The sequence below is a fragment of the Penicillium arizonense genome, assembly GCF_001773325.1.
Source record: "Penicillium arizonense strain CBS 141311 chromosome Unknown PENARI_contig021, whole genome shotgun sequence".
Classification (NCBI taxonomy): domain Eukaryota; kingdom Fungi; phylum Ascomycota; class Eurotiomycetes; order Eurotiales; family Aspergillaceae; genus Penicillium; species Penicillium arizonense.
The window spans coordinates 328717-345882 of NW_019173298.1; the positions used below are offsets into that span (position 1 = coordinate 328717).

The window sequence follows — 17166 nt, forward strand, 5'->3', positions numbered from 1 at the left end:
CAAATAACTGTGCAGCCAGAGGTACCCAAAGGCGAGACGATCATGATGATATCAGTCTGTGTCGCACTTCGTCATTCGGCCAGAAAAGCTATATATTCTGCTATTCATCTTGTCGTCGCTATGCTACCATGTTTGATAATACCGATAGCGCTTGGCTATTTATGTAAAGTCTGCGTTATTAGGCGCTGCGGTAAAGGCAAGCCTGGAATTATCGTAAACTAGCTCGAAAATGGCCTAAGAAGGGTTGGAAGTCGGCCATTTCGATGGGGTAAGATACTCTTAGGAATCAGTATATGCGCAATGTGACTTCGCATATGCATTTTGTTACCATATAAGCTGATATATAAGCCGATATTGGGACACAGCCCACAGTTTTAAAATTGACTCATCCCGAGATGATGGACAAGGCCAGCAGGCGTCAATCATGAAGAGGTATTACGCCAAGGCTTAGAACTCTCAAAGGACCATGTTACTGTAGCTGTAGATGTATCATAAAGGCTGAAAGGCTGGTCTGGAGCTAGATGTCTCGGCCAAATCTTGGAAGCAAGGGCGTGAAAAGCTGAAACGACGACAGGCTGTGTTATCCACGAAGGGAGCCCCAGCCCCCGGACCCCGTCTTTGGAACCCGTACCACAGGGGCATCATGCAAATTGATTGAGCCTTGGGTAGGAAAAGCTTGGAATTTCCAATTGAACGTGCTATGTATGCTAGTAAGAGAAGTTCCGCTGAGTACAGCGAAAGTCCCCAGGCTGAATGTACTGTAGCTATATTTGGCTTTAGCTTAGACACAAGCATTGCACTCCTTGCAGCGAGTGGACTTTTTGGGTCACGGGCATTATCTGCGAATCCACAGAGAGTCACTACATGTATGGGGTTTGACGTGGACCAGCGGGGCGTCACTGGAGCAACAGCACGACTGAAACGTCTTCAAGAATATGCCTGCCGTTGAATGTGTAGACGCCAGAGATTCTTCAAGATGACCTCTTTATTGCCAGCCACACCGCTCTTATAGGAGTAAAGCTGGATTCCACGTGACACCTTCCAGATTGGGAAGGTCGGACATCTCAGCGCGTTCGCGCGTTTGACTTTGTCAATCAGACCAGTATGAAATTATCAAATGATCAGTGAATTACTAGGGGCTAGTGACCATCGAACCGAGCGATCCCTTGATCTTCATCGCAAAGTCTATTGAACTAGGAAATTGGATGTTGATCGGCTTTTCAAGGCCCAAACCCATCGGTGAATCCCCAGGGCCGCCCATGTGTTATGCAAGGGATTGATTCCCTTTACATGAAACAAGTCTCCGAGAATTTACACCTGCAACAGAGACTGCAACACTTAGAGAGGAATGTGGCTGGGGAATGTTTGTGGCTTGGGAGCGGTGACACGAAGAGACTTTCAATAGTGCGATCGGACTCTCGACGTATCCAGCGACTATTCGGATTAGTTCCAAAGGATCTCAGTGTCGATCAGCCCCACCAATGGCCTCTGCCTCGTTTGTTCATTTACGGAGTACCGCAATCTATTTCTTCGGTGTGACGCCGGTGGCACATTTGCTGCATCCAAGACCGTCATGGTTTGTGCCATGATTTTGGAGCGACAAATGCACTGAATCATGCAGCCTGCACGATGCATCATTTGGAATCAGAGAACCAGATCGCTTTGTTCCAGGGGAACCCATGAAAGGCAAATCCTGGGCTTCAATGGAGCCTGATGGGCCCCTGTGTGGCTTGACCCATTGGACCAGCGAATGAGATCGACATATCAGAAAGGGTGCAAGCTATCTCCGGTTGATCAATCCTTATTCGAGAAAGTAGATCCAGGTTGTTGATATTGGTGACTTCATGCTACACAGGATCAGGCCACAGTCCAATTTACCCACGTTGGCGAGGTAGCAATGTGCCAACACTGTTGCCCTGCAAGGGAATCCACACGGCTGATCCTGCATAGCCATTGGGCTCCAATGCGAGCTTCGTCCACTACCGACACTCAATTTCCAGTCCGGGGCAAGTGGCTGTGACTCGGCTACATGCAGAGTTTGATTCTCAGCTAGGATTTGCAGATCCCATTTATAAAACACTAAGCCCTTGCTCTCAAGTTCAGTTCTGATCCTTCACATTCTTCCCTTCACTTCTCAACACCTCCATATCCTCTACCTCTCTAGTCAATTGAGACTTTTCTCAAACATCACAATGAAGTCCTTCTCTCCTATTGCCCTGGCCCTTCTGGCCGCTGCCGGCTTCGCTGTTGCCGACCCTTCTGCGTCCGATTGCGCTGTGAGTACTTACTATCTTTGGGTCTTCAACATCGAGATCCAATGCTGACACTTTGTTCATAGCAAATGTGTGTCTCCAACATGAACAACAAGGCTTCTGAGCTGGGCTGCAAGCCTGGTGACCTGTCCTGCCTTTGCAAGACCGACGACTACAAGTTCGGTATCCGCGACTGCACCAAGCAGGCCTGCCCCAGCGACGACGCCGAGAAGGTCCTCTCCATGGCCGTTGCCAAGTGCCCTGGTACGTACCCTGTTGTGATCTGAAATTTCTCTGAAGCTAACATTATATTGCAGGCGGTGTTGCTGGCTCTGATGCTAGCTCTACCTCTGGCTCCGGTTCCGACTCCAGCTCTACTGCCTCTGGCGCCGGGGCTGGCTCTGACTCCACTGGCTCCGTGACTGGTACCTCGACCGGCTCTATAACCGGTGCTACTGGTGCCGCTGGCTCTACGACTGGTTCCATCACTGGCTCCGTGACTGGCACCGCTACCGCCACTGGCTCTGTAAGAAATATATCTATATCTACTCAATTGACCACGCTGACACCTGCCCAGGGTACTGGCATGTCTGGCTCCATGACGACTATGACCAGCACCGGCACTGTGTCCGGCTCCCTTACCACAATGACTAGCACCGGCACTGCTGCCTCTTCCACTGAGACTGGCTCCGGCAGCTCCAACTCCAACTCCGGCTCCAATGGCTCCGGCTCTTCTGACTCCAGCAGCCAGTCCGACTCTGCCTCCGGCTCTGCTGCTCCTTCCACCAGCACTGGCGCTGCTGTCCCCATGGCCACTGTCGGCAGTGGTGCTATGGGTGCTCTCGGCCTGGTCGCTCTCCTCGCTCTGTAAATTTACCCATTTATGTGATGGAGCATAGTTTCTCTGGTAATCTATGGGTTATGAATCATGTGTCGCCGTTTGGCTTGTATAGGTACAGGATATGAACCGAGGTCATGATTAGTACAATAATTCTTATTCTCCTGCTCTTCGAAGCTGTTAATCTAATGACCGACTTAATGAATGGAATATGAATGACATTCTACACATATACGTCTGTTGTTGTACAGTAAGGCTGTGTTTGTTATATATGTAGATCTCCATAGTAGCTGTTGGCACATGACCATGACGTCGGGAGCATGTGGATTTCCATGTGATCATGACCTCGGTGTATATACTTGTCTATGTCCAGTGTACCTTAGATGTTTCCCTATAGCTTCAACCTGGTACTATTGAATGTCCACATTACATCAAACTACACCGAGTCCCAACACGGGCATCCGGCATCCTTTATTCCGCGGGGAAACGTGGAGTAGTCCAACCGTGTTTCCCGTTCACCCGAACGCGGCGGTCCCCGACGTAATAAAAGCAAACCATCGAAGCAGAGAACCATTATATCTTACAAAAGAAAGCATCCATAGTCCAACGTCCAATTTTTAATAGTTGACTTGAGAGTCAACTCGCATATCAACGGGAAGCCGGTTTCTCCGCTGCCGAGCCGAGGCACATTACTTCATCTGGGGAAGCGCTATTCGGCTTCGGTCATCATTTCTCGCGGGTCTTCCATTTCTAGGTCTTCGGTGGATTAGCTTCTCTACCTATTCTCTCTTCTCTCCTTTTCTTGAATCCTATGCCCTTCTCTCCACGCCCCGAGTCCACAATGTCGACTTCCACTTCCTCCCCGCAGCAGCTGAAAGATGAGCTCAAGGTCGCTGAGACCAACAAGCAGACCACTGAGACCAAGGCCGTCAACCAGACCATTGCTCAGCTGCGCTCTCTCGGTGCTGGTGCAGCTGGTGGTCTTTGTGCTGTGATTGTGGGACACCCCTTCGATCTGGTCAAGGTGCGCTTGCAGACTGCTGAGAAGGGTGTCTACTCGGGTGCTATGGATGTGGTGAGGCGGACAGTTGCCCGTGAGGGATTGGCCAGGGTATGAATTCAATCATTTAACGGAATTGGATCATGCGACCAACTGACATTGGTTTGTAGGGTCTGTATGCTGGTGTCTCTGCGCCCCTCGTCGGTGTTACTCCTATGTGTAAGTTTGCCCTGTTATTGACCTTGGCGGGTCTCATATGAGCAATTAGTCGAATTTGAGCTAATATTTCCTGTCACATAGTCGCTGTCAGCTTCTGGGTATGTTATATTAGATCCTGAATAGCCCGCAATCGCCCGGTCGGAAGCACTGCTAACACCGCACCAGGGTTACGATCTGGGCAAAACCCTTGTGAACAAATTCTCGGTTGTCCCCATCAGGCACGATACTCCTCAATACTCCATTGCACAGATCTCCGCGGCCGGTTTCTTCTCGGCCATTCCCATGACCTTGATCACCGCGCCTTTTGAGCGTGTCAAGGTCCTTCTCCAGATCCAGGGTCAGAACCCTCCTCCCCCCGGCCAGAAGCCCAAGTACTCCGGTGGTACCGATGTCGTGCGTCAACTGTACAAGGAGGGTGGTATCCGCAGTGTGTTCCGTGGTAGCGCCATGACGCTGGCTCGTGATGGCCCTGGTTCCGCTGCGTACTTTGCAGCCTACGAATACATCAAGCGCTCGTTGACCCCCAAGGATGAGAATGGAAACGTCACCGGCGAGCTGTCTCTGTCCGCTGTTCTGTGCGCTGGTGGTGCTGCTGGTATTGCCATGTGGATTCCCGTCTTCCCCGTCGACACAATCAAGTCTCGTCTGCAGAGCGCACCGGGTAAGCCGACTATCGGCGGCACCATCCGGTCAGTTTACGCCAGCGGTGGTTTCAAGGCCTTCTTCCCTGGCTTCGGACCGGCTCTGGCTCGTGCAGTGCCTGCCAACGCTGCCACTTTCCTTGGTGTTGAGCTAGCTCACAAGTTCATGAAGAAGCTCTTTGACTAGGGATGGAATAGTGTTTGTAGATACTTTGGTTTTTTGCAGCGTTTTGTGTCCCATCCACGGATGGTGATTTGATTTGACTTGGTTCGCATCTGTATGTTTTAGATGTCCATATCCTATAGAGTCCAAAAATTGGGGCGTTACCTATAAAATCAAATTGCAATCTAGATGTATTCGAAAATCAGCAAATCATAGGCGTATGGAGCATACCCACTTTGCCTGAATCATTGAGGCTCAACACCACCCTTCATACAGCGCTAACGGGCTTAACAAGCGAGTTAAAGGATTGGCGTATTCCAAACATGATCCTTAGCGCTAACGTTGGGGGCCAATTACCGGCACAGTCGGAGCTTCAAAGGCCCGATCTAGGGGGGTTCTATATTTATACAGACTGTAAGTCTTCATTTTCTCTCTGCCATTTGCCATTTGGCTGTGAAAGAAAAGGAATTAATTCCACTACTGTTAATTCCACTACTGCACCACGCATCAAGTATTATTTCAAGTCGAGTCAAGGCTACCCAGAGTGATGTAAAAAGGGTACGAGTCAGATACTTCCACTTGTATGTGGATACCCAGCAAAGTCCAAGTACCGTAAGAGTACCGTAAGCGCAGGCGCTAGTGGTGTGTTGCCTGCTCTGCCTGGTCTGCTTTGTATTCATAAAGGGCCCATTCCCCGCTCCGTCTTACTTCCTTTTTCTCATCATTTTATATAATCTGCAACATGTCGTCTGTTAGCAGTCATCTTATGCGCCGGGGCACCGAGCTTGCTGCCGCTCACTTGCGGGGGCCTGCGAATAATCCCAACACTTCAGAGCCCCATGGAGGGCTAGTGGCTCTCTTTGCCATCACTGGTGTTGTGTTGGCTCTGATGTTCTGCGCTGTAAGTTGATAGATATCTTTTGGATATAGTGTTACTGACACTCAATAGGTCGAGTATACCTATGGCATGTTGATTGCGACCTTGGCCGCGGTCGAAGATACCAACCCTGACATTTATGTTCGCATTGCATCCGAGCCCGACCCTATCAAGCCCACCGATGAGGAAGAGCCCCAGCTCGGTGCTGCCACTCCCCTCAAGCCCATCACCAGCAAGCTGCGCACTACCGTGAAGCACCTGCGCTCCCGTGCTGGCTTCTGGTCGCGCTTCCGTGGTATTGGCATGTTCGTGGCTTATTCTGCTGCTCGCGGTTTCCTTTCTTCTTTTGTTCCCATCCCTACTACCTTTTACCTTGGCCAGTTCTTCGTTCACTCCATCTTGAGCGTTCTGCTCGCTACCTGGCAGATGGCTTGGGTCCACATTGTCATCTCGGAGCCCTCCCCCAAGCGCTTCTATCAGCGTATTCCCAGTTACAAGTCCTGGATTAAGATTGCCCCTGCGGCTGCCGTGGAGAACATCCTCACTGCTGCTGCTTTCTTCATCCCGATGTCGATTGCTAACTTTGCTGGCTGGCTCGACTTTTCCAACGACAAGGAAGTGCCAAACATGGTGGCCTTGTTCCGTTTCATGGGTGTCAGCGTTATTCCCGCTATTTTGGCTTTCCTGATCTCTATCCCTGCTCGTGTCGTCTTTGTTCGTGTGGCTGCTTCTATGCTTCCCGAGGAAGATGAGACCATCGTGCCCTTCGACCGTTCCTTCGGTGGTAAAGTCAACCCTGCTATCACCGGAGGCAGTGGCAAGATTGGTATCGTGGATGCTTGGACCACTTTTGACTGGGCTGCTCGTGTTCGCTACGCCAAGGTCTTGGGTAAGACCTTTGCCATTGAGGTGGCGCTTGGTGTCTTCGCCGCCCTTGTGCTCGGTGGCCAACTCGTTCTGATGATGAAGACTGCCAAGCCTGTCAAGGACGATTCTCCCGCATTTTAAATCCATTCGGAGTATAAAATGCAATGAGATGTATGGATCGTATGGATCGCGACCTATTATAGGGAGGAAAGGCGGGATATGAGTGCTTGGATGCTTCTATCTTTACACGACTTTGGAATGTTATAACCTGCTTATATATATGAATACCGTTCTATATGAATACGAAACCACCACATCATCCGTAGTTGCCCATGGTTCATCTCAACCCGGAATCTCCATCTCACCGCCCCCGTCACCCCCCCGCTTCGGGCTCACCGCCTTCATTTCTTTTTGCTTCCCCCTCATCTCTCGCCTCTCTCAACCTCGATATTGGCCTCAAGTTTGAAAGGCTCCTTTTCCATTTTCTCTTTCCTCTTTTGTTCTCTCCATAACTTCCACAATGGCGACTTCTCCCGCGGGCCGCATGCTGGGCCGCCAGCTGCAGCAGATGCAGTCCGATAAGGACATTCCCGGGATCAGTTGCGGTCTGGTCGATAACAATGTCTTCGAGTGGGAGGTTATGCTCATGATCTCGGATGATGTTAAGCTATATGGAGGTATGTCTAGGCCTTCGTTCAGCTCCCCAGGGCTGGGATCTGCATATATTCTACGGCAACCGCACCGTGTTCTGGACCATAGTTCTTGGAAATGTAGAACATGCTAACATGCTCTGCTTGCTGATATAGGTGGTTTCTTCCGGGCTCGTCTTTCCTTCCCCACCGAATATCCCCATCGCCCACCCAAGATGAAGTTCGAGTCGCCCCTCTTCCATCCCAACAGTATGTGATCTCCCTTTTTGTGGCGTCGATGTGCAGATACCGGTTTTATACTTGATATACTCACACGTGACTACTTTTTTTTTAAGTCTATGAGAGCGGTGAAGTCTGTATCTCTATCCTGCACCCTCCCGAGGAGGACAAGTACGGTTACGAGTCGGCTGCCGAACGCTGGTCCCCTGTCCAAACCCCCGAGACCATTCTTCTGTCCGTGATTTCCATGCTCTCCAGTCCCAATGATGAAAGCCCCGCCAATGTGGAGGCTGCCCGCCTATGGCGTGAGGACCCTGCGGAGTTTAAGAAGCGCGTTCGCCGATGTGTGCGTGACAGTTTGGAGGAGTAAATGGTCGAATGATTCACGGCAATATAGGATGGTGGCTTATGATTTATTTAACATGGGGTTGCTGGTTTTCTCTGGATCTTTTCTTTTGTCAGATCTATCGCGGTGTTTGTTTTCTGCATGATAGAGCGAGCACTAGGTTGCAGTACCTTTGGGGACCTGCAATCGCATTCTTGGCCATGCTCTCGAGCTGTTTGTTTTGCGGTGCATTTCTTTGCGTTTCATGAAGGTGCTGGAGTTAGTTTGACTGGTTTACCTCAATTTCTGATCTATAAATATACTCAAACATCTGCTCAGTATTACGTGCATGTAGTCTATAGACGAGTCTATTATCTAGTTGGTATGGCAGAAACCAATCTGTGCAAAGCAATCCTGGTGATGGCTCGATATGAGGCTGAAACAAACATGGGGAATTGGTGTCAGAAACGCTAAATCAACACGGAAATCAAAGGGTGACATTTATGCGCGGTTCTTGTGTCCGGTGCGCATCGACGGGAGGAAGACTCCGGGGTGGAAGATGGTAAAGGCCAAGCAGGCGAGAGCAATCATCCTGTAGTTGCGTCAGTTAGTGATCTTTGAAAGCTTCAAAATGTCAACTCACATTCCGTCGAGGACAAGGAACTCGTCCTCCTTCTGCATGAGGGGATTTCCCCAGCCGCCAGCCATCTCCGGGATACTATATATTCTTGTCAGTAAATGCACACCCTCTAATAATGCTGCTTAATCCTTACCGGTAGATACATCGGATCAACACGGTGAAGTAGGCGAAGACTTCGGCTGCAATGATGTATGGCATCCACTTGGGAGATATGGCCGAAAGACCGGTGTCCAAGTTCTTCTCACCTGCAAATCCATCGCCATGTTTGAACACCCTCCAGAAGAAGATGAGCGCAAAAGCACCACACACGACCATAGTTCCAACCTGGAAGGCGATACCAGCGATGATAATATCGTCACCAGCCTTCAGCATGGCCATATCATCATTGCCAGCGGCCGCAGCCACACCACCTCCGGCGGCCTGCAAGATGAGAGATCCAATATCACAACCAATGAAGATCCAGGTGAAAAGGCGTGGCTTCAGAATCGAATGTTGAGGTCCCAGGTTCAAGATGATATGCTTCAGTGTGAGGTAGACACCTGCTGCAACAAAGGTGGGCGCGAGCACCAGGCACACGATCTGGAGCTTGAATGCGGGGCCTGACCATGGGTTGTCGTTCATGAGTACTCGTCCAATGTATCCTGCCATTTCCATAAAGGTGCCGATGAGTAGTGCTGTCAGGAATGTCCATGTTCGGTAATAGATACCCAAACCAGTTTGACACACTCCGAGTATACCAAAGAACACTGTGAAGAAGACATTTCCGCCAAAATTAGGGTAATAGCCATATGTCGTGGCTTCAACCGGACATAAAGGGCCCACGGAGGAGCAGGTCGCGTAACTCGCCATTGAGTGAGAGGCGCAAAGCGTAAGGGGAAGTAGAAAGGGTAAGAGGAAGTAACGAGAGATTAGAAAGAGGAAAGAAGGATGTGTTCGTCACTTGGAGAATGATTATAAATGATCAAAGGTCCAAGGACCCCAAGCTTGACTTCGGAGATTAATATAAATCACATTTTGGGGCCATGTCAACTTTTTGAACAGAACAGCCGTCAAGTGGAGTGTAAGCAGGATGAGAGGGAGGTATCAAACAATGCGATTGGCCTCTCGCTATCGTTGTCGTTCTCTCTCGTTCTCGTTCTCGTATTGTTCGCTTACACGGCCCACGCGGCCCAGTCCGTCTACATCCGCGCATTGATCCTTCGGAGATTTATCTTGCTTTTGGTCCGAGAGTGTTTCTAGAAGGCAGTGCCCCTGTCGAGATCTCAAGATCTTGATATCGGAGATATCTTCAAATCAGATGTAGAAAGTTCTTCGCATTGACATGCACGGAAGCTGTTAGCCACAACGGCTGTGCATATAGCTAAAGTAGTTTGACCTGGGTGAAGATAAGACAAGATCTGTCAAGTACACAGAATACCAAGACTCCAAAATAGGAAAAAGGTGCGAAGTATGCATGTACAGTCGCCAAAGAGGAAAAAGAAAGACTCAGCGGTCTTCTTATAGTTAGTCACGTGTCAGGGTCTCCGCTCAACTTCATATCTCGACTGGCTCTAAGCCGACTGGTTAGAATCAAAGGCTCCGAGGGTCCCGAGATGCCTCCTCGCCGAGCGCACACCAAGTCCCGCCAGGGTTGTGACCAGTGTAAGCGTCGTCGCGTTAAGGTGAGTGTCAAGCCGTAGATGGCCAGGGGAAGGCTCCACTGCATCACCATGACGAGGCTAACGGTCGCAGTGTGATGAAAGAGGGCCACCGTGCTCCAATTGCATTTCGCGGGAGCTATCATGCACATATTTGAGAGCGCCGCCTCGAGTCGAAGCAAGCCAGGCCCCAGTCGTGGCCAGTGTACCAAGTGTGGCCAGTGTCCCCAGTCCCCGGCCACTGGGGATTCCAAGTCCCGCTGCCTCCACTCCTTCGAGCATTTCTGGGGTGCGAGATCTAGAGTTAATGCACAAGTTCTCCACTGAAACATATGAAAGCCTGTGCACGTCCAATTCGGAACATTATGTGTGGCAAATCGCCATTCCTCGCCTGGCTCTTCAGTATGATTTCCTCATGAATGGACTCTTGGCCCTGGGAGCTCTTCATATTGCCACCAGCCTTGAGCCACCGGCGTCTTTGGTGTATATTGATACCGCCCTCCAATATCACAATCTCACCTTTGCTCCATATCGCACAGCGGTCGACAACATCACGCCACTGAACTGCGAGGCTGTGCTGGCGCAGTCTATCATCACCACTGTCATTGGCATTGCCTTACCTCGGGTTAGTGCTGCACGCGGGGAGAGTGCAAGTATAACTGAGAACATCGTCGTGGTGTTTGAGCTCTTGCAAGGCGTGAAAAAGATCCACCGGATCGGTGAATCCTGGATCAAACTAGAGCTGTTTTCTCGCCGAAGGAATTTTTGGGATACAGGGGTGATTGGACTGGACAGTGAGACACAAGCGGCTCTTGAGCGGCTCGATACTCTGAACGACGAAACTCTTGCCACCATCGACCCGGACCAGCATCAGATCAACAAAGACGCCATTATCTATCTGCGGCATTTCTCTACCAGACTTAACACTTCAGTTGATGCCGCGAATGTTCTGGCTTGGCTAGCCATGGTCGATAAGGAGTTTGTGGACAATGTGCGACGGCGTCAGCCTCTGGCACTGTTGATTCTCATGCATTGGGGAGTTCTACTTGGGGAGCTTGATGGTCAGCATTGGTGGGCTCGTGGCTCGGGTCGAGTGTTGGTTCGTGAACTATTGGATGCATTGCGCCCTGGAGACCCTCAATGGGCGGACGCTGTTGCTTGGCCCCGGAAAAAAATGGCGCTGTGAGGTTAGCCATCGGTTGAAAAATGACCATGGCGTCTTGGAAATCGGAATGTTCACCAGAAATCTGATTACAACCAACAGATAAAACCACAAAAGCCCGATTCAGATGTGAACAGTTCAACCTCGGTCGCGGCTTTCAGCAGCATCATTGGGATCGAGAATCAAATAACCTTGCCATGAGCTAATCAAGGCCAGGTTCTAAGCCACCCGCGCGTACTGCTATCTGGATTGAACTTCCACCTGGCATGTCAACCCTTCCCGCCAGGAGATGATCACTTGAATGACACCTACAGTGGGGCAAAACATCTATCAGACATTCGAGACCATCATGGAGTCTCGGGGCTGCGAGATCTCGAAGAGATCCATTCGACCATCCACTGCCACATTTGTACAATACCTCACTTTAAACCAAAAGCCGTTGGTTTGGAAATTTATCAACGCTATTCATTCAAAAGCATGCACTCAGTCTGTCCTACTCCATACATGTATACTATCGCCAGTCTCTCCAAGCACCCTGAGCACTTCAAATTCGAGCCTTCTCTTTCGAAATCCCAGAAACATCGAGAACCCGTTTCTTGTTCAGACCATCGGCCTCATGTTTGCACACCCGTATACTTAACGGCCCGCTGACCTGCTTCAGCCAGTAGGACCGGCCGCAATCGAACAGCCAATTGCGCGTTCCAACCTGGATCAGTTCCGCAAGGAAGCACTGCGGTGCACTGCGGTCTTCCGTGAAAACGAGCTTTGGCATATCTCGCTGGACAAGCGGCGTGGCATTTTCCTGAGCCAGGTCGAAGAACTCGTCAAAGGTGACGGGGTGGTACAGTTGGGATCCGATCTGGACAATCCCTGTTGTGCGTGCTGCTGCATGTAGCAGACATGCATTTGCCACCAGATCCACGGGTATCTCGTCTAGGATGTTCGCACCGGATTTGTAGCCTTCGGTGGCATGCCAGATCTGGGTGGCCCCGCGGTCGGCGTACCAGAATCTAGCAAACTTGGTGAGAGGTGTGGAATCTTCTGGTCCATATAACATGTATGGATGTTTCAATGCAGGACCGAAGATTGTTGGCCGCACCAACAGGATTGGGAGAAGTGGGAAGCGTTTGAGTAGCAGACGTTCCATCAGGTGCTTGGCTAGGGTGTAACTGGACGAGAACTGAGCTGCGTATGTGGACTTGCCCAGTGCCAACATTGATGCCAATTCTTCTTCGGGATCATCATTCCCCAATGGATATATCCGCTCTAGAACCGGGCCATCAGGGAGATGGCTGTTGGCGTATGAAGTAGAACGCTGCACAAGGAGTTTCAATCGCCGGAACAACGAGGCAATCCGTGCCATTTCCAGGGCAGGGAGACAGTTGCTCTCGAGTGCATCTTGAATGGGACCTTCAAGTGTGATTTTGGCCGCCGTATGAATGACCAGCGTGACTTGGTCTTGAAGTTTCTGGAGAAGGGCAGGTTGAATCCCGAAGTCGACTAGTTTGACGTCCCCAATCACAAACTCGACTTTCTTGGTAGCTAAAATGGCCTGTGCATGGTTGGGCATAGACTTTTTCCACTTTTCGATTGCCTGCTGGGAGCTTCCTCGGACCAAGACGAAGATCTTGCGAGTCAGCAGCTGCAAAGCCAACTTGTACAAGAGACAACCTCCTAAACACCCAGTGCTCCCGGTCAAGAAGACCGTGTGGCCTTCAAATATCTTTCCATAACCCCCTCGCACGACTTCATCGGCATGTGCGGTGTTCACGATCGAAGCTGCTGACATTGAACAAGCTCTGTGGAATTCACACGCAATATCCTGTTGGTGTTTCTGCGAAGAAATGAAGCACGACGCAAAGGATTGAATACTTTGCAACGAGCTTGGATGTCCATCTCGGAACATATATCAATGACCCTAGAACATGAATGAAACTCGATAGTCGGATATGGGTAGCACAGTAGGCTCGATGTCACTCTTGCATCCGTGCAGGCTTGGATATCGGCATTTATTCGTAAAGCTTGTTGATAAGGAGACCAGTGGCGTCAGGTTGGGACAAGAAATTAGCAATCTCCGGTAACATTGAGCAAATTCCTGCTTTCATGCTGAAGTAGAACCAATATGGCATTGGGCCATGTGTAGCGGAGGTCCAGTGTTGTGCAACTCAACAGAGGATCGTGTAGCCGTTCGTGGCGATCTGGACTGAGATGGACACAAGCTGCATCCAATGTGCCTGAATATCTCCCAGCAGGGGAGCGTGAGATTCCCTTCAGGGCCGCCAATAACCGAGAAACGGGTCGTACGAGGCACCATGGAAAGATTCTATAGATATTGAACATGCCTACATGTGATGCAAGAAAGCTTGTATGTGCGTTATAATAAATTCGATGTGATTGACTGTGAGGACTATGTGCTGCTGATTGGTAAATCCACTGGGCGAACTGGGGTATCCAATCCTGTCTGTACAAGAGAGATATAGACCTCGGCCTGGTGACCAAGAGCGGGAATGCGCCGTGTATCTGGACTGCCCCTCGAAATGAGTTGGTTGCTGGTGAAACAACATTGACTGTGACCAATTACAAGCCCTTGCTTCCGCCACCACACCAACAGCGTGCATCTCCATCGCGCTCAACTTGAACCAGAATATCCATGTTTTTCTCACGGAGGTAGTCGACGGTCCGTTGACGCACATCTTCTAAATCTGCACCGCGAGACGCAATGACATGGATCACACCGAAGATATTTTGCGGCTTTTTCTCGTGCTCGTGCTCGTGGTCATGCTCATGAACATGGTCGTGTTCATGAGAATGGCTGGGCGTATGGGAATGGCCGTGGTCAGGGTCATGGTTATGATGGGGGCTGTGACTATGACCGTGTTGATGTCCACATTCGCCATGACCGGAGTGGTCATGCGAATGGCTGTGCTCTGACGTCGTCCCGGTATCATCGAGCCAGAATTTGGGTACTGTATAACTGACCACGCCCCTCAAGGTGCTGACACCCGCTAAGGTTTCACGGACATTATATTCGGTATCGGCTGGTAGAGTGAGCAGCAAGGATTTGGCGGTGCTCGTGACCAGGGGAACCGCCGAGGCGAAGATCAATATGGCAATAAAGCACGATGCCAAGGGATCGTAGCCCGACCAGCCAGAATAGTGCACAAGAATGGTCGATATCACGACAGCCACCGACCCAAGCGTATCGGCAAGAATGTGCAAGAAGATGCCGTGCATGTTCTCATTGCCATGAGAGTGGTCGTGTCCGTGATCGTGGCCATGATGATGACCATGCTCAAAGCTGAAGATACCGACGAGATTGACAGCCAAACCAGCAATGCTAACAACCAACAGCTCCCCGATACGTTGCATCTCGCTTCCTGATGACAGCCGTTCCACCGCTTCGTAAATGATCTCCACGCTTATAATCCTGGCACTTATTAGAGTTGACTTTTCGAGCGCCACCAGATAATACTCACATGAGAAAGATGCCGTTGGCAAATCCAGACAAAGTGTCGACTTTCCCATAGCCGTAAGGGAACCGAGCATTGGGAGCCCATTTGCTCATGACAGCAGCGCACAAACCGACCACAAGCGCGAGACAATCGAAGAACATGTGAATACTGTCACTAAGCAAACCCAATGATCCAGTCAGGAAGCCATATGACAGTTGGACAAGCATAAATGTAAAGTTTAGACTGCAATAATATTAGCAAAGTCTCAAATGATGGTAGCTGGATTCTCTAGAGGTTTGACTCACCACATGAAGTAGAAGATGCTGCGGGAATCCTTCTCTTTCAGAATGCTATGTAGCAAAGGGTATGGCTCGCTTTTATGGAGGAGCCACTTCGACATACGCGACGCTTCGACAGTGGCGTGCGAATGGCTGTGGCTGTGGCTGTGGCTTGTGTGATTGTGTGCGTGGGAATCGGAATGCAAATGGCCATCATCCATTCGAGAAGCAAAGAACGAGGCTGTTGCTAAGATCCCACGCGCGGCATATAGTACAAGGAGATCATCCTGCATATGAGGAGAGCATAGAAGAGCTGCAGCTCCAGCACAGATGGCGAGCCCGATTTTGTTGGAAGATCGAAGACCCTCGGGCAGAGAGGCCATGAGAGAAAGTGCAAAGAGACCCGTAGGGACGAGGAGGTATATTACATCTGACATGCCGAAGCCGATCCCTCGAGTGAAAATCAGAGTGAACAGTGCAAGAGAGGATCCGGATATGACAGCCAATGGCGCATCGGTTGTAGCCACGACGGAAGACTGGCTCAGGTCCGAAGACTTTCCTTGCAGTGCAACAAGACCCGGCTCGGGGATAGGACCATGTTGGCGAAGAAAAGGGAATGGGGGAGCGATAATGAAAATAGATACCAAGAGCGCGACATATCCAAAGAAAGGAGACGGGTCCCAGGGATAATTCAGCCCCAAGGAACTTGTCGCGATGGCCAGTGCAAGAAGAGCAATGGACAGTTTCTTTTTACTGTATCGCTCCTGGGCGCGTGGGTTCCCATTGATGATAGTCGGTACTCCTGTTGCAGTCGCAAGGAGGAGCGCAAAGGCAACTAAGAAGCCACCAATTTTCAGCGCTGCAAAAATCGGCAGTGCCACCGAAACGATCTGTGAAAGAGAAGCTTGAACGGCCTTCGCATTCACTGCTGGAAATTTGATGGACGATGCTCCCAATGATCCAGTCTTCTGGAGATTGATTCGTAGGAGCTGACCACAACCGAACAAAACCAGCGTGATTGCAGTTAAAATGCATGTTTTCTGTCCGACTTGTCCGACAGATACAATGGGAATAGGCACTTTTGCGGTTTCTGTAGGAGTCGATCCAGGCGTTTGCACGCTCTGCCTGTTGTGCCAAGATAGCACAATCCAAGGCAACACAATGAGAGCGCTAGTGAATATCTCATGGCTATCAGGAGAGTCAGTTACTGTTCTCTAAGCAGCATCCAGCTCACGTACATTTGATCGGGGTTAGAATCCGCCTTGATTGTTGTATCGACTGGTATAAATCCATGAGCGCTTTTCGAATCGTGGTTATGTGGCGCATCATTATGAACCGAAGACACACTATGGGTATGACCATGGTGGCTATGGTGGTCATGGTCATGGTCATGATGATCGTGATCGTGATCGTGATGATGGCCATGATCGTAGTGTGCGTGTGAGTGATCATGGTGATCATGGTGGGCGCTTGAATGCGAGTGTGTATGGCCGTTCGACAATTGATGCGCATGTCCGTATGAATAGCTTGAATTCAACCCATTGGTTTCAGGTTGGGGGAGGCTGTTGGCCGGCTGTGGGATGGGAGGCGGAGGTTGCGCCCAGCGATTCGATCGAGAGTGGCCGCGACGAGTATGGCCATAGCTGTGGTGTCCATTGACAGGCGGAGTGAGATCCACACTCAGGGACGGTCCCCCCGTCGACATGTCTAAGGCTGGCAATGCGCGCTGAATAGGAAGTTCGAGCAAGATAGGAGATGGGGCGCTATGCCAAGGTATCGGGGAGGAGTGCGGATCCTCGCAGATCAAGTCAGACTCAGCATCGCCTGAACAGGGGCATGTAAATATAAGAATATGGCGTCAAGCGCCCTAAGAAACAATTTACTGAAGAGACAACAAGCCGTCAATGGGAACCTTGAAGGCCAACTGTGATGCACGTGATTCTTAT

At 50.4% G+C, this 17166-nt stretch overlaps 8 protein-coding genes across 8 annotated transcripts; 5 read left to right on the plus strand and 3 right to left on the minus strand.

Moving 5' to 3' along the window:
- Window positions 1-2192: 2192 nt before the first annotated feature.
- On the plus strand, window positions 2193-3123 carry PENARI_c021G10159 (CFEM domain-containing protein; the record flags this gene model as incomplete). Its single annotated transcript, XM_022635259.1, has 4 exons — window positions 2193-2276; window positions 2339-2516; window positions 2570-2778; window positions 2830-3123. 4 exons carry the CDS (start codon window positions 2193-2195, stop codon window positions 3121-3123), a joined length of 765 nt encoding a protein of 254 aa, XP_022484957.1.
- Window positions 3124-3931: 808 nt separating this feature from the next.
- On the plus strand, window positions 3932-5137 carry PENARI_c021G05604 (carnitine:acyl carnitine antiporter; the record flags this gene model as incomplete). Its single annotated transcript, XM_022635213.1, has 4 exons — window positions 3932-4201; window positions 4261-4309; window positions 4391-4407; window positions 4475-5137. 4 exons carry the CDS (start codon window positions 3932-3934, stop codon window positions 5135-5137), a joined length of 999 nt encoding a protein of 332 aa, XP_022484916.1.
- Window positions 5138-5855: 718 nt separating this feature from the next.
- Window positions 5856-6998, plus strand: PENARI_c021G11704 (uncharacterized protein; the record flags this gene model as incomplete). The annotated part of the gene is made up of 2 exons (XM_022635287.1): window positions 5856-6014; window positions 6063-6998. 2 exons carry the CDS (start codon window positions 5856-5858, stop codon window positions 6996-6998), a joined length of 1095 nt encoding a protein of 364 aa, XP_022484948.1.
- Window positions 6999-7377: 379 nt separating this feature from the next.
- Window positions 7378-8096, plus strand: PENARI_c021G01315 (putative ubiquitin conjugating enzyme; the record flags this gene model as incomplete). The annotated part of the gene is made up of 3 exons (XM_022635152.1): window positions 7378-7534; window positions 7664-7756; window positions 7843-8096. 3 exons carry the CDS (start codon window positions 7378-7380, stop codon window positions 8094-8096), a joined length of 504 nt encoding a protein of 167 aa, XP_022484890.1.
- Window positions 8097-8552: 456 nt separating this feature from the next.
- PENARI_c021G11842 (RTA1 domain-containing protein) lies at window positions 8553-9540 on the minus strand (the record flags this gene model as incomplete). The annotated part of the gene is made up of 3 exons (XM_022635289.1): window positions 8553-8643; window positions 8695-8769; window positions 8825-9540. 3 exons carry the CDS (start codon window positions 9538-9540, stop codon window positions 8553-8555), a joined length of 882 nt encoding a protein of 293 aa, XP_022484853.1.
- A 743-nt stretch (window positions 9541-10283) lies between these two features.
- PENARI_c021G09207 (Zn(II)2Cys6 transcription factor domain-containing protein) lies at window positions 10284-11514 on the plus strand (the record flags this gene model as incomplete). Its single annotated transcript, XM_022635247.1, has 2 exons — window positions 10284-10352; window positions 10423-11514. 2 exons carry the CDS (start codon window positions 10284-10286, stop codon window positions 11512-11514), a joined length of 1161 nt encoding a protein of 386 aa, XP_022484977.1.
- A 520-nt stretch (window positions 11515-12034) lies between these two features.
- PENARI_c021G04882 (uncharacterized protein) lies at window positions 12035-13279 on the minus strand (the record flags this gene model as incomplete). Its single annotated transcript, XM_022635194.1, has 1 exon — window positions 12035-13279. One exon carries the CDS (start codon window positions 13277-13279, stop codon window positions 12035-12037), a length of 1245 nt encoding a protein of 414 aa, XP_022484889.1.
- Window positions 13280-14067: 788 nt separating this feature from the next.
- Window positions 14068-16925, minus strand: PENARI_c021G10458 (metal cation transporter MSC2; the record flags this gene model as incomplete). Its single annotated transcript, XM_022635264.1, has 5 exons — window positions 14068-14917; window positions 14967-15185; window positions 15248-15281; window positions 15345-16408; window positions 16459-16925. The coding sequence occupies 5 exons, from the start codon at window positions 16923-16925 to the stop codon at window positions 14068-14070; spliced, it is 2634 nt and encodes an 877-aa protein (XP_022484912.1).
- Window positions 16926-17166: the final 241 nt, after the last annotated feature.